This window comes from Arachis hypogaea, chromosome 20 (assembly GCF_003086295.3).
Source record: "Arachis hypogaea cultivar Tifrunner chromosome 20, arahy.Tifrunner.gnm2.J5K5, whole genome shotgun sequence".
Classification (NCBI taxonomy): Eukaryota; Viridiplantae; Streptophyta; class Magnoliopsida; order Fabales; family Fabaceae; genus Arachis; species Arachis hypogaea.
This window is the reverse complement of record NC_092055.1, coordinates 137,285,811-137,311,047: the sequence shown is the minus strand read 5'-3', so window position 1 is coordinate 137,311,047 and position 25,237 is coordinate 137,285,811. Positions and strand designations below refer to the sequence as shown.

Genomic DNA, 25,237 nt, shown 5'->3' with positions numbered 1-25,237 from the left:
TAATGCCAGGCAGATTCTTGTTTCTGGCGTTAAACACCAGCTTGGTGCTTGTTTCTGGCGTTTAAACGCCAGATTGCTCTCCTCCAGGGTGTGCTGTTTTCAATACTATTTTTTATTCTGTTTTTGATTTTTCAGTAGTTTTTGTGACTTTACATGATCATCAACCTAATAAATCACGAAATAACAAAAAGAAAATAAAATAGATATGATTAAATAATATTGGGTTACCTCCCAACAAGCGCTTCTTTAATGTCAATAGCTTGACAGTGAGCTCTCATGGAGCCTCACAGATAATCAGAGCAAGGTTGGAACCTCCCAACACCAAACTTAGAGTTTGGTTGTGGCCTCCCAATACCAAACTTAGAGTTTGAATGTGGGGGTTTTGTTTGACTCTGTATTGAGAGAAGCTTTTCATGCTTCCTCTCCATGGTTACAGAAGGAGAACCTTGTGTCTTATAGTTTGCAATGTCTGCAAACCACAGAGCTTCCTAAATGGCAAACAATTGCTCATCCGAAAAGGTTTCAGAGATCTCAGTAGGAGGGAGGGGTGCTCCTGCTACTGGTTCTATCCGGGACAGGTGATCAGCTACTTGATTCTCTGTCCCTTTTTTGTCTCTTATTTCTATATCAAACTCTTGCAGAAGCAACACCCATCTTATGAGCCTGGGCTTTGAATCCTACTTTGTGAGTAGATATTTAAGAGCAGTATGGTCAGTGTACACAATCACTTTTGATCCTACTAAGTATGATCTAAACTTGTCAATGGCATAAACCACTGCAAGCAGCTCTTTTTCTGTGGTTGTGTAATTTTTCTGGGCATCATTTAAAACACGACTAGCATAATAAATGACATGCAGAAGCTTGTTATGCCTCTGTCCCAATACTGCACCAATGGCATGGTCACTGGCATCACACATTAGTTCCAAAGGTAATGTCCAATCTGGTGCAGAAATAACTGGTGCTGTGACTAGCTTAGCTTTCAGGGTTTCAAACGCCTGCAGACACTCTGTGTCAAACACAAATGGCGTGTCAGCAGCTAGCAGATTACTCAGAGGTTTTACAATTTTTGAAAAATCCTTTATAAACCTCCTATAGAATCCTGCATGCCCCAGAAAGCTTCTGATTGCCTTAACATTGGTGGGTGGTGGTAATTTTTCAATTACCTCTACCTTAGCTTGATCCACCTCTATTCCCTTGTTCGAAATTTTATGCCCAAGGAAAACTCATTCAGTCACCATAAAGTGATATTTTTCCCAATTTAGAACCAGGTTAGTCTCTTGGCATCTTTTCAGAACAAGTGCTAGATGGTTAAGACAGGAGTTAAATGAGTCTCCAAATACTGAGAAGTCATCCATGAAGACTTCCAGAAATTTCTCTACCATATCAGAGAAGATAGAGAGCATGCACCTCTGAAAGATTGCAGGTGCATTGCACAGACCAAAAGGCATTCTTCTGTATGCAAAACTCCAGATAGACATGTGAATGCTGTTTTCTCTTGGTCCTGAGGATCTACTGCAATTTGGTTGTAACCTGAATAGCCATCCAAAAAGCAGTAGTATTCATGACCTGCTAGTCTTTCTAGCATCTAGTCTATGAATGGTAAAGGGAAGTGATCCTTCCAGGTGGCTGTATTGAGCCTTCTGTAGTCAATACACATACGCCACCCTGTAACTGTTCTTGTAGGAACCAGTTCATTTTTTCATTATGAACCACTGTCATACCTCCCTTCTTAAGGACAACATGGACAGGACTCACCCAGGGGCTATCAGAAATAGGATAAATAATCCCAGCCTCTAGTAACTTAGTGACCTCTTTCTGCACCACTTCCTTCATGGCTGGATTTAGCCGCCTCTGTGGTTGAACCACTGGCTTAGCATCATCCTCCAATAGGATTTTGTGCATGCATCTTGCTGAGCTGATGCCCTTAAGGTCACTTATAGACCACCCAAGAGCTGTCTTGTGTGTCTTTAGCACTTGAAGTAGTGCTTCCTCTTCCAGGGGATTTAAAGCAGAGCTTATGATCACCGAAAAAGTGTCACCTTCTCCCACAAAAACATATTTCAGGGATGGTGGTAATGGTTTGAGCTCGGGTTTAGGAGGTTTTTCCTCTTCCTGAGGAAGTTTCAGAGGCTTTTTCAATTCCTCTAAATCCTCCAGATCAGGCTGAACATCTTTAAAAATGTCCTCTAGCTCTGATTCGAGACTCTCAGTCATATTGACCTCTTCTACCAGGGAGTCAATAATATCAATGCTCAGGCAGTCGTTTGATGTGTCTGGGTGTTGCATAGCTTTGACAACATTCAACTTAAACTCATCCTCATTGACTCTCAGGGTTATCTCCCCTTTTTGGACGTCAATGAAGGTTCGTCCAGTTGCTAGGAATGGTCTTCCTAGAATGAGAGTTGCACTCTTGTGCTCCTCCATTTCCAACACTACAAAGTCAGTAGGGAAGGCAAATGGCCCAACCTTGACAATCATGTCCTCAATTATGCCTGATGGGTATTTAATGGAGCCATTAGCAAGTTGAAGACAGATCCGGGTTGGTTTGACCTCTTCAGTCAAGCCAAGCTTTCTGATAGTGGATGCAGGGATTAGGTTGATGCTTGCCCCAAGATCACATAAAGCTGTCTTGGTGCAATTACCCTCTAATATGCATGGTATCATAAAGCTCCTGGGATCTTTAAGCTTTTCTGGGAAGCTTTTTAGAATGACTGCACCGTATTTTTCAGTGAGGAGAACTCTTTCAGTTTCTCTCCAATCCTTCTTATGACTCAAGATATCTTTTATGAACTTGGCATAAGAGGGTATTTGCTCAAGTGCCTCTGCAAACGGAATCTTTATTTCAAGAGTCCTGAGATAGTCTGCAAAGCGAACAAATTGCTTATCCTGCCCCTCTTGGCGGAGTTTTTGAGGATAAGGTATCTTGGCTTTGTACTCCTCAACCTTGGTTGCTGCAGGTTTATTTCCTACAGAAGTGGTTAGGAAAGCCTTTTTAGAGGGGTTGTTATCAGCACTTTTGTGTGTCTGATCCCTCATTGGCATTTGAATGCTAGGGTTGGAAGCTTGATTGGCGTTGGACGCCAACTTCCTACCTGTTTCTGGCATTTGAACGCCAGAACTGAGCTTCCATTGGGCGTTTGACGCCAGCTCCTTGCCTGTTCCTGGCGTTTGAACGCCAGAGTTATTCCTCTCTGGGCTCTTACTATCCTCAGAGGGATTTTGGATAGTATTTTGCTCATCCTCTATCAGTTGTTCTTTTCTTGGCTTTCTGTTGCTCTGAAGTGAGGTATTTAATATTTTTCCACTTTTTAATTGAACTGCTTGGCACTCTTCTGTTATTTGTTTTGATAACTGCTGTTTTGTTTGCTTCAACTGTACTTCCATATTCATATTAGCCATTCTTGTGTCTTGTAGTATCTCCTTGAATTCGGCTAGCTGTTTTGTTAGAAAATCTAATTGCTGATTGAATTCAGTAACTTGTTCTGCAGGACTGAGTTCAGAAGTTACTGTTTTAGCCTCTTCTTTCATGGAAGACTCACTACTTAGGTACAGATGCTGATTTCTGGCAACTGTATCAATGAGCTCTTGAGCTTCTTCAATTGTCTTTCTCATGTGTATAGATCCACCAGCTAAGTGGTCCAAAGACATCTGAGCTTTCTCTGTAAGCCCATAATAGAAGATGTCTAACTGCACCCACTCTGAAAACATTTCAGAGGGGCATTTTCTTAGCATCTCTCTGTATCTCTCCCAGGCATCATAAAGAGATTCATTATCTCCTTGTTTAAAGCCTTGGATGTTCAGCCTTAGCTGTGTCATCCGTTTTGGAGGGAAATATTGATTCAGGAATTTTTCTGACAGCTGTTTCCATGTCCTTATGCTAGCCTTAGGTTGGTTATTTAACCACCTCTTAGCTTGGTCTTTTACAGCAAATAAAAATAGGAATAATCTGTAGACATCCTGATCTACTTCCTTATCATGTACTGTGTTAGCAATTTGCAAAAACTGTGCCAGAAATTCTGTAGGTTCTTCCTGTGGAAAATCGGAATACTGGCAACTTTGCTGCACCATGATAATGAGCTGAGGATTCAACTCAAAACTACTGACTCCGATGGAGGGTATACAGATACTACTTCCATATGAAGCAGTAGTGGGGTTAGCATATGACCCCAGAGTCCTTCTGGACTGTTCATTTCCACTTAGGTCCATGATGGAGAAAGGGAGATGATGCGGATTGCAAATAAAATATTTTTTTTTGAAAACTAAAATTAAAATAAAATAAAATAAAATAAAATAAATGAAAAATTAACTATAATTTCAAAAATTTGAAGAAGAATAAATAAAAAAAATTGAAAACTAAATTAGTTAATTAAAAAGATTAGAAAAAGATATGGGTGAGGATTTTCGAAAAAATAAAGAGAGAGAAATTGGTTATGAAGTTTTGAAAAAGATATGTCTTAAATTTAAAGATATTTGTAAGAAAATAAAATAAAATAAAAAAAGAAAAGATATGAAAAAGATTTAATTTTAAGATTTGAGATTAGAAAAGATAAGATAAGCTAGGTAAGAGAAGATAAGAAATTTAAATTAAAAAGTTTTGAAATTTGAATTTTGAATTTTACAAGTTGAAATTTGAAATTTGAAATAGGATAAGATAAGATTTAAAAAAAAAAGATATGATTTTTTTTAAGAATTGACAAATAAGATATGATAAGATAAAATTTTGAAATTGAAATCTGAATTTTTATGAAAAATTTCGAAATATTTGCTTAAAAATAGTTAGAAAAGATATTTTTTTATTTTTGAATTTTATGATGAAAGAGAAAAACACACAAAAGACACACAACTTAAAATTTTTAGATCTAATGCTCCTTATTTTCGAAAATTTTGGAGGGAAAACACCAAGGAACACCAAACTTAAAAATTTTAAGATCAAAACACAAGGAAGACTCAAGAACACTTTTAAGACTCACAAGAACAATAAGAACATGAAGATAGAACACCAAACTTAAAATTTTTAGAAAACCAAAATAAAATTTTTGAAAACTAAAGAAAAGTTAACAGGAGAACACCAAACTTAAAGTTTGGTGCAAGATTTATTAAAAAAAAAAATTATTTTTGAAAAAATTTTAAAAAGAAGATAGCCAATTACCAAGAACATAAGCACAACGCTCTAGCCAATTGAGCTATAAATTTAACGTGTTTTAATAGGGTATTTAACAATATTTTTTTTTTGAAAACTGATATTTTGAAAAAGCACAAGAAAAACAAGAAAATACACAGAACAGGAAAAACTAAAGATCAAACAAGAAAAATAGCAAGAACAACTTGAAGATTAAGAAAGAACAATGAAAACAAATTCGAAAATTTAAAAGAAAAGAAAAACATGCAATTGACACCAAACTTAAAATAAGAAACTAAACTCAAACAAAAAAACTCAATTATTAGTTTATAAAATTTTTTTGAAAAATTTAAAAAGAGAAAATAAGGATTAAAAAGAAAATTTCAACCAAAAACAATAATATAAGACTCTAAACCAAAAAGAAAAATTTTTCCTAATCTAAGCAACAAAATAAACCGTCAGTTGTCCAAACTCGAACAATCCCCGGCAATGGCGCCAAAAACTTGGTGCACGAATTGTAAATCACACTTTTCACAACTCGTACCACTAACCAGCAAGTGCACTGGGTCGTCCAAGTAATACCTTACGTGAGTAAGGGTCGAATCCCACGGAGATTGTTGGCTTGAAGCAATCTATGGTTATTTTGTAATTCTTAGTCAGGATATCAATTATGATTATCAGTTTGGATTGCAAAAAATAAAAGAGCATGAATTAAATACTTGTTATGCAGTAATGAAGAATATGTTGGAGTTTTGGAGATGCTTTGTCTTCTGAATCTCTACTTTCTCCCTGTCTTCTTCTTCACGCACGCAAGGTTCTTCCTATGGCAAGCTGTGTGTTGGTGGATTACCGTTGTCAATGGCTACCATCCGTCCTCTCAGTGAAAATGGTCCAAGTGCACTGTCACCGCACGGCTAATCATCTGTCGGTTCTCACTCATGCTGGAATAGGATCCATTGATCCTTTTGCGTCTGTCACTACGCCCAAACCTTGTGAGTTTGAAGCTCGTCACAGTTATTCAATCCCTGAATCCTACTCGGAATACCACAGACAAGGTTTAGACTTTCTGGATTCTCAAGAATGCTGCCAATGGATTCTAGCTTATACCACGAAGATTCTGATTAAGGAATCCAAGAGATACTCATTCAATCGAAGGTAGAACGGAGGTGGTTGTCAGGCACGCGTTCATAGGTTGAGAATGGTGATGAGTGTCACGGATCATCACATCCATCATATTAAAGTGCGAATGAACATCTTAGATAGAAACAAGCGTGTTTGAATAGAAAACAGAAATAATTGCATTAATTCATCGAGACACAACAGAGCTCCTCACCTCCAACAATGGAGTTTAGAGACTCATGACGTCAAAGAGTACAAATTTCAGATCTAAAATGTCATGAGGTACAAAATAAATCTCTAAAAGTTGTTTAAATACTAAACTAGTAACCTAGGTTTACAGAAAATGAGTAAACTGAGATAGATAGTGCAGAAATCCACTTCTGGGGCCCACTTGATATGTGCCGGGGCTGAGACTTGAGCTTTACACGTGCCTAGGCTGTTTCTAGAGTTAAACGCCAGGTTGTAACCTATTTCTGGCGTTTAACTCCAACTTGTAACCTGTTTCTGGCGTTTAACGCTAGAATGCAACATGGAACTGGCGTTGAACGCCAGTTTACATCGTCTATCCTCGAGCAAAGTATGGACTATTATATATTGCTAGAAAGCCCAGAATGTCCACTTTCCAACGCAATTGAGAGCGCGCCATTTGGACTTCTGTAGCTCCAGAAAATCCACTTTGAGTTCAGGGAGGTCAGAATCCAACAGCATCTGCAGTCCTTTTTCAGCCTCTGAATCAGATTTTTGCTCAGGTCCCTCAATTTCAGCCAGAAAATACCTGAAATCACAGAAAAATACACAAACTCATAGTAAAGTCTAGAAATGTGATTTTTATTTAAAAACTAATAAAAATATACTAAAAACTAATCAAATCATACTAAAAACTATGTAAAAATAATGCCAAAAAGCGTATAAATTATCCGCTCATCAGAGAGCAGGAAGCAAAGACTGGATAGGTGCTTCTTATTTTCGCTTTGGATGCTGCATTAACAGTTCTCACTTTCAGGTACAGTTGTTTAGTTGAGTTATACTGAATCCATTTGATGATATTTTGGTTGTTGTTATCTGCTTAATCCATGCTAGGGTTTTTAGTAAGAATTGAATTCATGCACTTTAACTTGTCAATACTTTATAGTAGCATTTAGTGATGCATTATTAAGCAAAGTTGCTCTTAGTCTCTATGAATTTGATTGTTTTCCTCCACCTTAAATTGAAAAAGGAGAAAACGCTGAATAATAATATTTTTTTTATCATGCTGAAAGTTAAAACATATTGCCTTTTTAACATTTCTATTCATGGTGTTCCTTTTCGAACTAATATTTATGTGAACCTGCAATTTTTCTGCGAGCCTGCAATTTATCATGGTGTTCCTTTTAACCTGCATCTTGCCTTTTCGAAATAATATTTCTGCGAGCCTGCAATTTTTTTCTATCTATATTCATGGTGTTCCTTTTGAAATAAACTTTTTTATAGCTAAAATATAAATCTAGCTGTTATATATATCATCAATATTGAAATCAGTCCTTGTACAGTAAGAAGGCCTTTAAGGTCTAACCATTAAAGGGATAAAAAGGGATAAAAAGGTCTAACCATTTATTGAATGGACACATAATTTTTACCAAAATTAAATACTCATAGTTTTTTTTGTTGAAACACATGGGTACTTTTATTAGTCAATAGAACGACTTATGTCACTTTTTTTTTCAGTGGTCAAAGCCCTGTAAATACTTACTTTTGCTTAGAAATTTATGTCTTCACAAAAAAAAAAGATTAATTTTCATAATTAGTTGAGTTAACTAGTTCATATAGAATCGATTATTATTTTTCAATTGATTGTTCTGTTTGCCACTTTGATTGAGTTAAATTGTTTATAAAGAATAATGTAAATTTGATACTTTACTCTGTTATAAAGAAAGATTGCTTCAGAGGAATTTAAGGAACATTGGTGGACATTCTAGAACTTGAAGATTGCAATTTGTTGAGCCATGACTCTGTAAGTTTTTTTTCTCTTGCATATACTTGTAGGTTTTCATATGTATATTATGACCTTTGTGCAGTTTTTTGTTTTTCATGTTAAATGTCTTTTGATATTTAGTCTACTTTTAGATAAGCAATATAATTGTTTCTTAATTTTAATAATAATATTGTTGTGTGCCTTTTTGATGGATTTATGTACTTAATATGCATGAACATTATTATTTGCATGCTTGGTTAAATAGTAATAACAATATATTAATAATTAGGTTTTTCCAAGACTTAGAAAAAGATTGGATGAGTTTACCGAGTGATAAAGTTGAGTTTAGTAACGGTGTCAATGACTTCTTAGACTTTGCTTACTCTATCGGAAGCCCACAAGGAGAGGAAATCTTATGCCCTTGTGCAAAGTGTTGTAATTTCTTGTGGCACAAAAGACAAACAATTTATATCCATTTGATTGCCTTTGGATTTGTTAATGGTTATACGAGATGGATTCATCATGGGGAAAGCGTAGTCGGCATGGATGTTGATAACGATAGCGATAGTGAGATTGATAGTGAGAGTGAGACTAACTCGTATGACGACATGGATGCCTTGTTGAATGATAGATTTAGGGATGTGGTACAAGCGGAAGGGATAAAAGAAGGTATGAATGAAGATACAAAGAAATTCTATGACTTGATTGAAGAGGCTAGCAAAAAACTGTATCCCGGTTGCAAGGGATTTTCTATGTTGTCTTTCACCATCCGACTATACTTGTTAAAGTGTCAACATGGGTGGAGTAATACCTCTTTTACTTCTCTCTTGGAGTTGCTAAAAGAGGTTGTTCCTAACTTAAATATTCCTACTTCTTTTAATAAAACCAAGACTATGGTGAGAGACTTAGGTATTGACTATAATAAGATTGACGCATGCCCGAACGATTGCATGCTATATTGGAAAGAGTATGAGAATGACACATCTTGTCATGAATGTGGCGCTTCTCGTTGGATTGTACATCCTGTAGTTGAAGCTGATGTTTTGCCTTCAAAAAAATCTCACAATATTCCTGTGAAGACATTGCGATACTTTCCACTAATTCCTAGGCTTCAAAGACTATTCATGTGCTCAGCAATAGCTAAAAGCATGAGGTGGCATGACAAAAAATGCAGAAAAGATGACAAGTTAAGGCATCCCGCTGACGGCCAGTCATGGAAGGACTTTGACAATCGTCATAAAAATTTTGCTCTCGATACTCGTAATGTGAGACTTGGCTTGTCAAGTGACAGATTCAATCCATATCGAACCATGAGCATATCTCATAGCACATGGCCTGTTGTTTTAATGGCTTATAATTTGCCGCCATGGATGTCTATGAAACAGGAATACTTTATGTTATCGTTGCTAATCCCTGGACCAAAGTCACCAGGAAATGATATAGACATTTACTTGCAATCTTTGATCGAGGAGTTGAAGGAGTTGTGGGAGGTCGGGGTGGAAACATATGATGCATCAAAAAATGAAACCTTCCAAATGTATGCAGCTCTCATGTGGACAATAAGTGATTTTTCGGCTTACACAATGCTATCTAGTTGGAGTACAAAAGGGAAGCTAGCTTGCCCTTGTTGTAACCATGGGACTTGTTCTAATTATCTTAAATATAGTCGCAAGACATGCTACATGGGTCATCGTGCCTTTTTGCCTGAGGATCATCCATGGAGAGCTAACAAGAGATCTTTCAATGGAAAAGTAGAACATAGGCAAGCTCCACCATTATTGTCGGGTACTGAAGCTTTAAGTCAGTTGGAGTATGTGGATAATTCGTTTGGAAACTAAAACCAAAGAAAGATGGTCCATGGAAGAAGAGGTCAATATTCTTTGATTTACCTTATTGGCAGTATAACACATCACGACACAATTTAGATGTGATGCACATAGAAAAGAACATAGTTGATAGTATTCTTGGAACTCTCTTGGATATTTCTGGCAAGACAAAAGATCACACAAATGCTCGATATAGCTATTTTATGGCTATCGTGATTGTTGTTATAGTATTTACTTTGTGGCTATTTTATGGTTGTTTCATGGCTCTTTTATGGCTGATTTAGTTGATGTTTTATGGCTATTTTATGCTTATTTTATGGCTGTCATGAAAGCTATTTTATGGCTACTTTTTATATATGGTTGTCGTAGATTGTTATTTTAATTACTTTTTTATGGCTGTTTTATGGCTATCGTGGTTGTTGTTTTAGTATCTACTTTATGCCTATTTTATGGCTGTCATGGTTGCTGTTTTATGGCTGATTTAACCCTTGTTCTATGGCTATTTTATGCCTGTTTTATGGCTATCATAGACTGCTATTTTATCGTTGTTTCATGACTGTTTTATGGCTAATTTAATTGTTGTTCTATGGCTATTTTATGCCTGTTTTATGGCTATCATGGACTGCTATTTTATGGTTGTTTCATGACTGTTTTATGGCTAATTTAATTGTTGTTCTATGGCTATTTTATGCCTGTTTTATGGCTATCATGGACTGCTATTTTATGGCTGTTTTATGGCTATTTTGGATTGCTGCCCCTATTAGTTATCAATAGGTTCTTGGATTCTTTCATTAAATTTTTATCCCTAAAATTAGACATATCATATATTTGTGTGTATAGGATAAACTTGATGATCTCCAAGAAGCTGGAGAAACTCCTACTAATGCATTTCAAAAAGTTTTTGGTAAAGAGAATCCAGGAAGAGTTCGATGTTATGGAAGAACTGTTACAAAAACTTCTCTTAACAAAAATAAAGAAATAGATGAAATCAAAAAACAAAATGAAGAGAAGGTAACAGCTTTAAAAATTGAATTAGACGACCATAAGCAACGACTGCAAGGATTGGAAGATATTGTGAAACTTATGTTGCAACAAACTTCTCCTGGTATGAATGTTGATGAAGCGCTTTCTCTCTTGCGATCTAAGCAATCGTCTGCAAATAGTGCACATGATCCAAATTTAGTTCCTCGGCATTCTCCTCCATCGACTCATATACCGAATCATGATTAGGTATATGTGTGCTAAATTGTTGTAACACTTGAGTATACATGTTATTGTATAGCTGATGTTTTGACTATAACTTTTTTGTTCATTTAAATTTGACTGCAGCTTTCTTATTGTTGGATGAAGTTTTCTGAAGACATAAAGGCAATTCTTGGCACAATGGTGAATCATAAAGTCTTTTTGGTTTCAAGTGGACAACTTAATTTTTTTTTTGTTAAAGTTCATCATCAGAAAAACATGTATTTTGCTTACTTATATTTATTATTTATTTGACTTAGTAACTTAGCAAGTATGTTAATTGACACTTGGAAGACCTTTCTATATATATGCAATATATATATTAGCTTATTCAAATGTGGGTGTTATATATTCTTCAAATGTCATATAAATATAATAAAGGTAAAAAAATATTATTTTAGATATTAAAAAAGAGAACCTAAGAAAAACTCAACAAGGTGTTGCTTTAGGTATTAAAAAAAGACAACTGCAAATAAACATAAATAAGTGTTGCATTAGGTCTATAAAAAAAGTAACTTAAAAAAATGTGGACAAGTGTTGCTTTAGGTATATGAAACTTAAAAAAACCTGGACAAGTGTTGCTTTAGGTATGTGAAAAAGCAACTAGAAAAAACTTGCCCAAGTGTTGCTTTAAGTATATGAAAAGGCAACTTAAAAAACTCTGGTGTGTTGCTTTATGTATTAGAAAATACAACTCGTAAAAAGTGTTGCCATAACGTCAAATATAAAGAGTTGTGTTTGGGTGCTCTAAGGCAACCTTTTCGCGGAGTTGCTTTATTTGCAGAAAAGGCAACGTTTTTTGAAAGTTGCCATAAAAAGGGTTCCCTTTAATACAGAAAAGCGTTGCCTTAGACCAAAGGTAACGGCCGTATAGCCAACCCCAAAAAGCGTTGCTTTTTGTTGGAAAGTGTTGCCTTTTATCAAAGGCAACACTTTTCCTTATTATAGACAACGTTTTTAAAGAGTTGCCTCAGCCCAAATTTATCGTAGTATTTTTAATAAAAAAAATCATAATAGTTTAAAGTAGTAAAGTCAGAAGTAGTCATGTTATCTTTTTTTTTTGTTTAAATCATCTTATTCTTCGTGTGAGTGAACGGAAACCAAACTAAGTGTTCACTCTAGTACTTTTACTAGGACAGTTCCTTACAAAAGATTTAGCAAGTAATGTGAAATTAAACTTAAAGGTACTAGCAATTAATACTTTTATTTCATCTTTTGTTTTTTACGTAGTTGATGTGTTCAGCACATAGAACAAATAAGGTAAAAATTCAGGTACAGTCAACTTTAAATGAAGTTAATTACTGAGAGTTGTTAGATGAAAATTTAGTCAAATTAATCAAATTATTTAACAATTTATTTTCATCTATTAACTTCATGTAAAGTTGACTGCATTTAAATATATATATATATATATGCCACTGATTTATGAGGCAAAATGATGATGGTAGTAGAAGAGTAGATAGTTTGAGTCGTTTGAGCTGCAGCCGCTTCCTCCTCCATTGATTTTCTTTCTTTATACCATTTTCATGCATCTTATCTATAATCTGACATATATATAACAATGAATGAATCATATATAAGATATAATCATAATTGGACTTTTGTCCGCTATAATATTTCAATCATATTTGATGTTACACTAAAATTAGTCATTAAAATTAATTATTAGTATTATAGAATATGTATTACTACAAAAATTATATTTAGCAACTATTTATTTTATTTTTAGTATAAATAAAAATAATTCCTAATATATTTATCATCAATTAAATATTAATTATCTTATACTTTATCGCTAAAAGATTTTAGCGACAATTATATAATTATCGATAATTTTTTTTAATGACCACAAAAAATTATATAATTATCATTATAACATATAGTAACAATGTATATATATAGTGGTCATCATGTTATTGCTATTAAAATTCTACAACTGAAAGTAATTTTTGTTGTAGTGATATATTTATATATAAATACATTTAGTAACTAGTTATTAGTGTGTGTATATAATATTTTTAATATATGAGATTATATTAATTAAACTTTTAATTTTAATAAATAAAAGTCAATTTTAAAAAACTTATTCTTAGATATTTTCAAAAACACTAATAAATTTTAAAAAATTATGAATATAAATATATAAAAAAAAATTTTACTAGACACAAAATAAGATGTTAATACAAGCATTTCTTTAAAAAAAAATTATCCAATCAAGCCAAATTTTGTTATGACATCTTAATGTAAAAAAAAAGTAGGGTTGAACTCTTTAACTACTTCTCTTCACCATTTGCTAATTATTAACTATATGGCCAAAAGAAGATATAACTTTCTTTGCTGGACATATATATTATATTTGTAAGAGATAAGAGTTTTCAATCTAGATATCAAGCAACAGAATCTAGCAGCAAAGATTTCGGGTAGAAAAAGAGTATATACTCCCTAATAATGTGCATATATACCAAACTAGAGAGCTATTTTTGCAAACTTTAATTTTTATCAAGTATTAAGGCTCAGTTGCTAACGTTTTTATCTTTTAAAAATAATTTATAAAAACTAACTTTTAAAAAATAATTTTTTAAAAGTGATAGTGTTTATATTTGATAAATTAAATTAAAAATAATTTTTAATGAGTACATATAACAATAAATATTTTTAATAAAATAATTTTTAAAATTTAAAAATACTAAAACAGATATTAATGTAAGAATTAAATTTAGATATTAATTAATGTATGAGATTATATTAATTTTTTTTATTTTGATAAGTACAAACTATCTTTCTAAAATTCTATCTTAGATACTTTTAAAAACACCATCTTTTATAAGCTAAAAGCAACACATAATTTTTTTATCAAATATAAAATAAAGAGTCTGTTCTCTTGAAAAACATAAATAACTTTTCAAAAAGTTTTATCAAACGAAATCTAATTATATAAGCATCTATATCCAAATTGCGCCACCATGTCATGGTAGTCTCTTTTATTGTTTCAAACTCATTCCAAAAAAAATAAGGACAATGACTAAAAATAGAAATGTTTGATAAACAAAAAAATTAATAAAAAATAACCAAAATTTACTTTATTTAATTTTTATTAATTATTATAATAATTAATAAAAACTAAACAAAACAAGTTTTGTCTTTTTTTTTTCCCCCTAAATACATAAAGCATGTTAGAAGAGAATAAATACCCGAGTGTTAAAGCAGGAAGTGATATTTGGGGAGATTGCATTAGGGTTTGTTCTACCCAGCAGTCTGGATCTTCAACCACCACTGTCTTCTTATCTTTAATCTATCCATAAATATAATAAGAAAACACAAATTTTACATTTCTTTCTTGCATTGTCTATAGAAATTAAAGATTGAGTTCTAACTTTTATATTATGTACCTCTTTTGTTAACGTGCTGTTGCGTTCCTGCAATGCCTTTGCCTGCCACATGATATATATGCAATCTTGAGAAGGGGGGACACTATATATATATATTAAGGTGAACTTTACTATGTTCTCTCTAAAATAAAGAATAAATTACCTATTGTGACATATACAATGATTATCTTTCAACCAGAGTTCCAAAGTTCGAATGAGATCGTCAAATCTAATTACTATCTCTAATACTATCGCTAGAAAATTCTAAAAATGAAAGAGCTAAAAAACTGATAAAAATTTGTCATATATTAGTTAAAAATGATGGTAATTAGTGTGTGAAAAGAGACACCAAGATATTTTATTTTATTTTATTTTTATCTTTAATTACTCTTAAATTATTTTTCAATCATTATTTAAATAATAAAAATCCTAAGATGGTCATTATTGACTCATTGTTTTTATGACTAACTAATATTTTAGTTTGTTTTTTTGTTATATAGTTATACAAGGCTATGAGGATTGGTTATCTGAAGAGAAGTATCATTGTTGATCCGACTGAATTTTAAGAAAAATACTAGGAAGAAAATCTTAGGAACGAGAGAGCTAAAAAATTAATAGATGTGCTCGTTGAAATAGGAGATTGAAAGCATATGAACAAGTTCAAAATTTTAACCTAATTGATTGGAAATGGTGATTGGATTTGAGAGGAATTATGGTTTTAAAATTAGAAAAGAAGAGGTGTATTTGGTGCGGATTATGAAAATACTATCAAGTTTTAAGAGAAACATCGCGTCAATTGAAAAGAAAAGAGAAGATAACTTAAATCTTGGAACTCTGATAGAAGAATAATTTATGAATAATCACTGTATATGTCACAAGGGGTAATTTATCCTTTATTTTAGAAAGAAAAAAGTAGAATTCACCATATATTAAGGATTTAGATAAATAAATGTTTTAAAAATACTGGTTAAAAGACTCAAAGTAAAATATTTTTTGTTATTTTTCAATGTATAGAAAGTTTAAAAAATTAATTTTTTTACTTAAACCTTTTATTTGTAATATTTTTATTAATGTTCTTAAGATATTGATGATATTACACATACAAATATTTTTGTAACTAAATTTCATTAAATTGACTTAACCCAACAAAAATCATTCACACAATATACACACGTACACGCTCTTTTATTTTTTGTGTTTTTTTTTTTATTGACGCATATAAAATTTTTTCACATTACACAAAAACTTATTATATAGCACAAAAATTTATATATATAATATAAATTTTTGTTAGGAATATATTTATTTTAGGCATATAGGCCACCCAATTGTACATTATTACCTTTTTATGCAGCAACGAGATGGATTCTTTCATAGTATTGTTCTGCATAAAAATAATATATAAATCACATAGGTCAATAATTGGACAATGGACATTATTAAAAATGTTAAATCAATCATTCTTTTTAATGTTCACCTTTTTTACTCTGATACGCTTTAAAGATGCTTCAAGCTGATGCTCTAAATTCTGAAGCTCTCTCAGGCTCAATGAATCAAGATCATTTCCCGCCAAGTTCCTGCATGCATTCAAGATTATATATCTAACAAGCCATTTATCATATTCATTCAATTTTTATAGAGCTGTTTTTGTTTTGAAACATCTAACTTTTCATGTACAATAATCAACCTTTTCAAATTGTGGTTTGACAATGTCCACATTATATTAACCCTAGCTATTATAATTGGGTGGATGTATATAACTTCATCTTCAAAGTTAACCCATGAATTACGAATAATGCTTAAATTTTTATAAAGAATATCAAAAGAGGAAGTATGGAGAGTCAATGAAGTATCTGTATAATGTGTACAATGGGGTTTAGGGATGTTCAATTCAGTAGGATATTAGATGTTTATTATCCCTGGTATCTGGATGATTATTCTGGATAGTATGGATGTATTGTGTTTGAGAAATTAGTAGTATTTTACTCTAAATGTTCATTTTTTAACTCATATTGGGCCAAATAAATAGCCTATTGTACACATTGTACAAATCCTCCATTAACTTCCTAGCCTGATTCATATAAAAAAACTTCTCTAGAATTGATTTAAAGAAAAGTATAAGTAGACAATAAAAATACTAAATAATGTGAACAATGGATACATCGGATGTTCAATTTACAAGATGTGCGGATGGTGATCCTAATATTAAGATTTAGGTGGGTAATTTGGAGTTATAGTGTATTTTTACTTTATTGGGCCAATTTTAGAGCACATTATTCACAAAAGTCATTGTGTTTGTTTGGACGTTATTATTTTGAGAAAAAAAGATCTTTTTTTTAATGACAAAATATATTTTTTTTATTTTTTAGTGTGTTTGGCAAATTTCTAGTAGTAAAAGTAAAAGTACTAGAAAAATAAAAAATATCTTTTTTGAAAAGCTGTCATTTACATTATTTTTTAAAAGATCTTTTTTCCTTAAAATTTTTTTTATGTAATAAATAAATAAAAAAGTATTTTTATATTGTTATACCCAAACATAATTGATAAATAAAAAGATCTCTTTGCATAAAATATCTAAACATAAAATTACTTTTACTTTTTTTATAAGATCTTTTAAAAAGAGATAACTCGAAAAAAGATTTTTTTTAGAAACTCACCCAAACAAACCCTTTTATCTACCTAGCAACGTCCTTGATTTAATGTATTGCACCGTCATGTTTAATGAATTTTTTATAATTAAGAAAACAATTAGGCTTTTGTGTTTTTTATTGGGAGAAATAAATAAATAAATATATAGAATAAACTTTTAGTTTATCAACATTAATTAATTCTTGTTTTTTAATAAAATTATTCTTTTAATTCTTATTTTTTGAATATTTTAAATTTTACTATTAGAATTTATGGTTTAAAATCTAGAATTTATAATTTAGAATTTAACATTTAAAATTTTGATTTTAATAATTATGATTTAAAATTTAGGATAACATGATATTTTAAAAAAAATTGGCTGATATTAGCTAAAAATAATGATTTCGTAGTTGAGATATTAAATTCTACACTCTCTTTTACTGATAATATTGATCCTTGAAACAACCTAATATTTGAAAAAAAAAATATTAACTTTCATATAAATCAACTGATTTGATTTCTATTTGATTTTATATGGTAAAAATAATAATCTATCCAACTCATCACAAACTTTTGTCGTATAAATTTTTTTATAGACTTGATTATAATTTTCTTTCAATGTAGGAGGCCTAACTAAAAAGTTTCAAACTATAAAAGTCAAATTAAAAATTCTTTCTAAGTGAAAAAAGTATAATGTTTAATTTCCTCTAAAAAAAAAAAAAAAAAAAAAAAAAAAAAAAGAAGGAACTAAAACGTCTAAGGTAGGTCTTGATTCAACTTTGCTTTCTCAAGTCCTCTAGTACAGTCATGAACTAAAATCTAAACATTTTAGTTTTATCTTTAAATTTAATTAATACTTATTTTTTGAACATTTACTAAATTATGTAATTTATTTTTTTTATTGAAAAATAATTAAAATGGTTTACGTCCTCAATGAATTTATCGTTAACAAATAAAGAACATTATACATATTCTCTCCATTCTCAAATAATAAATAGTGTCTATTTTTAAATGTTTACTTAAATTAAGAAAATAATTAAATTGTGTTAGAGTTATAAAAGTTAAAATTAAAAAATTATCCTTTAGATTAATATAGTAATAAATCTCTCCTTAATTACTTTATCCATTTATATATTATATCTTGTCACTTATTTAATTTTAAGATTGATTAGAGTAGTAAATAAAATAACAGTTCTGTTACACATCCAAACTTTCATTATACGTAACATGTACACACACGTGCTTCACTAATACAAACATATACTTCTTTTACGCGTTTCTTTTTCTTTTTCGTGTATTTTTTCTCTATCGTCGTTCTTTTATTGCTTATGTTGTTACTACGTTTTTTATTTTTCGCGTTTTCTTTCTAGTAATTTTGTAGCATAATTTTTCTTTTTTTTTTCTATTTTATTCTTCTTAAGAGAATGAAACAAGAAAAATTATGAGAAAATGAAATAAGAAGAAGAAGATGAAGAAGAAGAAGCAGCAGCAGAAGATGAGGAGGAGGAAGAGAAAGAGTTTTGAATTATGCAAAACTTATCAAAATAAAAATACACCAAAATTTCTTAACAATAACACATAAATTTCTTAGTTTTTAACCTAAATTTTTCTACAAAAGCATAAAAATATCTTCTTTAATGCTACATTATTTTCTTCTTCTTCTTTTCTTTATTTCTTTCTTTCTTTTAGTTGAATAAATGTAGGTTCATCATCTTCCTAATAATTTTACATTATGCATTTCTTCTTCTTCTATCTTTGATTTTTTTTATTCTTGTTAAGACAGTAAAATAAGAAGAAACTTAAGAAAATAAAATAATAAGAAAAAGATGAATAAGAAAAAGACGAAGATGATGTTAATGCAAAAAAAGAAGAAAAAGTAGCAGAAGATGAGGAGAAGGAAAAGTTTTGAATTATGCAGAACTTATCAAAATAAAAATACGCCAAAATTTCTAACAATAATACATAAATTTCTTAGCTTTTAGTTTTTACACCTAAATTATGCCACAAATGCACAAAATTATTTTTTTTAATGCTATATTTTTTCTTTTTTTCTTTTAGTTGAATGAACGTAGGTTTATCCTCTTCTTAATAATTTTGCAGCATTATGTATTTTTTCTTTTTCTTTGTTTGATTTTTTTGTTTTTATTCTTGTTAAGAGAGTAAAACAAGAAGAAATTTGAGAAGGTAAAATAAGAAGAAAAAGATGAATAAGAAAAAAAGAAGATGATGATGATGATGTAAAAGAAGAAGAAAAAACAACAGAAGATGAGGAGGAGAAAGAGAAAGAGTTTTGAATTATCCAGAACTTATCAGAATATAAATACACCAAAATTTTTTAACAATAACATATAAATTTCTTAATTTTTACACCAAAATTTTGCTACAAAAACACAAATATATATATATATATATATATATATATATATATATATATATATTGCTGCATTTTTTTCTTCTTTTTTTTTTTGTTATACATATAAGAAGAAGACGACGATGATGATAATAGTGATAGAGGAGGAGGAAAAGAAAGGAGAAGTTCAAAAAAATTTAAATGAGAAAAGAAAGAGGATAAGGAGATGGAGGTGGTGGTAGTGACCATGACAATAATGAAAAAGAAAGATGAGAAAAAAGGAGAAGATGAAGAAGATAACGATGAAGAGAATGCAGAGAACGAAAAGAGCACAAAGAAAAAAAAATGCAGTTATATATATTCGCACGTTGAGTCAAAAATTTGTTGAAAGTAGTAATATGTGGAAGTGAATTATGTTATAACAACATAATTAAATTTGGTAGGTTAAATAATTTGGATGTTGAACTTTATTGATAAAATAATACTTATTACCTTTAATATCTTAATTAAGTGAACACTTATTTATGAAAAAGTAAAATTTTAAGAGTGAATACTTTTATGAAAACAAAAAGAGTAACTCTTTTTGACGATAAGTAATCGATCTATTTACACGTATCCTTAGTCAAATCTTTATTTTTATAATTAACTACATGACATTCTCTTACATTTAAGGGTTTTGCTAACATTTGCTTTAAAAATATTTGTTAAAAATACAAAAAGAAAAAATCCATTAAAGAAAAAAATGAATTGCAAAATTTTCGAGCATAATCAATTTTAAAGAGTTTAAAATCATTTCGAAATCTTCATTTAGCATTCTTCATGCTTTAAATAGCAAAACCCTATTCTTAATTGCTTGGCAATTGGCATAGCACGTATTTGTGAACAAATATCAAAATAATCTAAATTTATTTTATTTCATATTTATTAATTATCGTGTCAATTAATATAAATACTAATTAAATAAAATAGATTTTAACTTTTTTTTTCTAACATTATCGGTAAAACAACATTCATCACATAACAACCAAAGTGTAATAATGGCGCTTATTATTACCAGGTATCACACCCATACCTTATATTTCTCTCTAAGACTTCAACTTTGCTCCTGAGCTTCAAACATTCCAATGCATAGTTTTCCTACAATAAATTAAAATCATCCTAGATTATTACTGGTTGAGACTTAAATAATCGCAAGGACTAATATATATATACTGGTTATAATTATGGCAGCTGTATTGTTAAAAATAAAATAATATTTTAATATTTAAAACTATTTTTTAATTAAAAAATAAAAGGTAAAAGTGTCGAAAACATAAAAAAAAAATATTAATTTTAGTAATATTTTTTAAATATTATCATTGTATAACAATCATAGAATAATAGTCATCTTAGACTCTACTATATATATATATATAAGGATTAAATATAATCCTTAAAAAATATTTATTTTTTCATTTTACCTGAGAATTATATCATTTATCATAAAAATATATTCTAATTAATGAATAATATTTTTCCAATAATATAACAAAATATTCTAAAGTATAGGCAATTCATAGAAAAATAATGTGAACATACATGATTTAAAGTTAAATTTTAAATTTTAAATTAATATCTATTCTCATTTATTTTGCATGATTTCAGGTGGATGAGTTATCTCTCATGAAGATTGAAAATAAGAGATTATTACAAAACTTTATGGAAATTGAAAATTCAAATTAAAAAAAATAGAAAATAAGATAAAAGAAAGTTTGGAAGAATGTTTGATTTAAAAGATATGACAAACACAACTTGAAGAGATAGCAAGCTATTGAGAAAGAGAGTTGTGTTGGAAAATTAATAATATACCAATTAGAAAAGTATGTTTATTGAATAAAAGTATTAGTACCTGTGATCCACTTTCACCTCCATTGATTTTCAATGCATTAACATGTCTCTCATATCGTTCAAGGATGTTTTCCACGCTGTTTCACAAATGAAAATTAAATATGAATTATAAATCAAATAAAAAAAATTAGGCATGGTGCCATTAGCTTTTAAGTTAATCCGGGTCACTCAAAATTTAAGTGTACCAAAACCCCACTGGGAGGGGAAGATATACAAAAAGAGAGTAAGAAATAGAACATAGAATAATCATATGGATAAGATCATCAAAAGAATAAGATTCATATATTGAATAATACTTATATATCAAACAAATTTTGTTTAACTTGATTAATTGTTTATTACCTTAAAAGCCTTACAAATAGAAACATATAGTATAATGAGGTTAATGTTTAAAATAATGTTATTGGAGCAATATCCATAAATCAAGTTGGTTCCTAAAAAAATTTTCAAAATGCTTCAACATTTAATTATATCATGTGTATAAAAAAATCAACTATAAAATCAGTTAATTATATAGCATATATATTAAAATAAATTAAATATCATATATTTTTATACACAAATATATAATAACTGATTTAATAATTAATTTTTTTATACATATAAATTTTTTATATTTAATTTGTAAACAGTCTATTGGTTCTTTCTGTTTATTAATATTTCTATGTTAGTTTTGCTATTATTTTTTGTATTCTTTTGCACTATTTTTTTTTGTGTTATTTGTGCTAAGAATGCATTCCAAAAAAAAAAAATTAATCTAGATCTACTCATTTTCAAGTGTAGCAAAATTTGTTGGTAAATTATATGTCAATTAGAATATCTGAAATAAAAGTTATTTATGAACTAGTTTATATGCTAAATAAAAAATTAAATTTATAGCGAAATTGACTGGAAACAAAATTACGTGCAGAATAATATATATATTGAGAAAGGAATTAACATATAGTTGCTTCATGAAACAATATACTTGTGTGTTTTCATGAGATTATAGTCATTAAAATCACACCCTTCATAATACATAGAGAAGAAAAAGACTTGCAACAACGTCCGTACAACAATAACAATAATAATAATTGCTTTGCATAGAGTAAATTAAAAAAAAAACAAAAAGAGGAAAAAATCTGAATCTAACATATTAGAATTTGATATTTAATAAAAAAATACTTTAAATAAATTTTAAAAAAAAATTTATTAAAAAGATATATTAAAGATATAACTATTCATATTGTCTGCTCTTATTAATTTTTAGGAGAATTGATTTTACGACGAATATGAAGTGAAGAATAGTGGAAAGTGGAAACTCAGTGCAGTCGACTTCACGTGAAGTTGATATCTGAGAGCCGTTAGATGAAAATTCAGTCAAATCAGTCAAATTATCTAACTGTTCTAAATATCAACTTCACATGAAATTGACTTCACTTGAGTTTTCAGCGTGAAGAATACAAAAATTAGAGAAAAAAGGGGAAAAGATTTAGAAAACCTGGAATGAGATGAAAAGTGAGAGAGTTTGCCTCTGGTGTTGAAGATAATGAATGCAAGTTGAGCATCACAGAGAAGGGAGATTTCATGGGCTTTCTTCTTGAGCCCCGTTCTCCGTTTTGAGAACGTTACTTGACGGCTGATCTTGTTCTCGATCTGCTTCAACTCCACCTTCCCTCTTCCCATCACTCACTTTTTATTCCTTCTTTTCTTCCCCTTCTCTTTTTATATCAACACCACCACACACCAACCTAATAAATAAGTTTGAGTGAAAACAAAGCAATAATAAGCAGGGAATCATAGTAGAGATAGAGATAGAGATAGAGAGTAAATAATAATAATAATAATAATAATAATAATAATAATAATAATAATAATAATAATAGGCTTCTAGAGGCTAGAGAGAGTAGAAAGTGAAGATAGTTTATGAGAGCTTTCATCTCATTCATTCACCTTAATTTTAGGCAAGAAGAAGTATAGAAAGTCAATGGAGTATCTGTATAATGTATACAATAGGGGTTTAGGGATGTTCGATTCAGTAGGATATCAGATGTTTATTATTCCTGGTATCTGGATGGTTATTTTTTATAATATGGGTGTATTATGTTTGAGAAATTAGTAGTATTTTTATTCTGGATGTTTATTTTTTAACTTATATTGGATCAAATAAATAACCTATTATATACATTGTACAAATATTTCATTGGTTCCCTAACAACAGATTCGATAGAGAAACAAAAAAAAGAATGCATTTCCAATCAACCACAAAATGGAGTTCCTTTTGTGGCCACCTCTAGTGATTCTCAAAACAAAAATTTAAATATTAGAGTATTTTTGTATAAATATATGTAATTTAATTTATTTTTAATATATATTTTATATTAAAAAGTTGATTTTATTATATATTTAACATAATTATTCTCAAAATAATATTTAAATGAAATATCTATATAAAATATATGCAAAACAAACAATATAGGAGAAAAATTAGAGGAAAAAGGATAGGGAGAATGACTAATGAGATAGATGCATGTATGAGTATCATGGTAAAATTATAAGAATAATTTTTCTTTAATTAAATTTTGATGTATACTTAATTATAGTAGTAAAAGAGTTTTAATATCTTTTAGTAAATTGTATCTATATTTTAAAATGACGTCTAGGTAATATATGAGTGTTCAAAATAGTTTTTAATTGATGTAAAAATAAGACATAATTGAAGAGATGTGTGTGATATACTTTTACACCTACAATAATGTATGTGAACTAAATCCATAATCTTTTATTTATTTATAGTTGAAATATATATAATGGAAATCAATTTTTAGTTTATCGAGTAGTTAGTTCACTCTTTTATTTAAATAAGTGTTGGAAATTTGAATTTCGCCTTATACATATAGTAATTTATTGGTTAATAACAAATTTTTAAATAAAATTCAGATTTACAACAAATTAATCAGTAGTCTATCGGATTAGAAAATACCACGAGCAACCAAAGAATATATATAATGAAGTGATGATATGAAAGGAAAGGAGAGCCGAAAGGAGAAAATGATAGGTTAATAATTTGTTGTGGTATAAGGGTTTTGTCGAGTTGTTATTGGTTGAGAAGGACGAGGTACGATGCGTTGTCGATCCTGGATTGTTGGGGCATTGCATGCATTCTTTTCCGATTTGACGAAGATACTTCTTATGTCATCCTATGACTCTCTTTGTGGATCCATCTTATGCAACATTGCAAAATTAATTTAATTTAGTATAGGTAACTTTTAACGTGTTGGCCCAACAAAAACTAGTTAAAGTAAAAAGAGAAGCTGGATAAGGAAAAAAAAATAAAATTAATTAAAAATTAATTAATTTATTTAATATTTTTATTAAATAATATATTTTTTTAGTTTAAAATAACTGTTGTTTATACTTTTTGTATTTATTAAAAAGTTAATATATCTAAATAATGAATTGTCTAAATACATTAATTTTTTATTGTCTATACACATTAACTTTTTAATAAATTAAAAAAGTGAAACCGAAAGTTATTCTAAAATGAAGAGAGTAATAAAAATTAATTTATCTAATTTTTAACCAAAATTTAATAAAAAATTATTTTATGTATGAAAATAAATATTTAGAAAACTAATTTGTAGTTAAAAATTGTTGAGAATAAAAATATACTACTAAAAATTTTTGAGAATTAATTTAATATAAAATTTACTTATCATGTATTATTATAAGGGCACACAATAAAATTATTATTAGTAATATTTTTAA

The 25,237-nt window shown here is 29.6% G+C and overlaps 2 protein-coding genes across 2 annotated transcripts; one reads left to right on the top strand and one right to left on the bottom strand.

The window, feature by feature from the left end:
- Positions 1–8,731: 8,731 nt before the first annotated feature.
- Positions 8,732–10,027, top strand: LOC112786476 (uncharacterized). Its single transcript, XM_025829849.1, has one exon. The coding sequence runs from the start codon at positions 8,732–8,734 to the stop codon at positions 10,025–10,027; it is 1,296 nt and encodes a 431-aa protein (XP_025685634.1).
- Positions 10,028–12,442: 2,415 nt separating this feature from the next.
- LOC112782670 (agamous-like MADS-box protein FUL-L) lies at positions 12,443–23,252 on the bottom strand. Its single transcript, XM_025825169.3, has 8 exons — positions 22,971–23,252; positions 21,492–21,567; positions 20,676–20,740; positions 16,103–16,202; positions 15,968–16,009; positions 14,647–14,688; positions 14,449–14,549; positions 12,443–12,801 (listed from the first exon to the last, which is right to left on the bottom strand). Exons 1-8 carry the CDS (start codon positions 23,153–23,155, stop codon positions 12,795–12,797), a joined length of 618 nt encoding a protein of 205 aa, XP_025680954.1. The 5' UTR covers positions 23,156–23,252; the 3' UTR covers positions 12,443–12,794.
- Between the last annotated feature and the right edge of the window lie 1,985 nt (positions 23,253–25,237).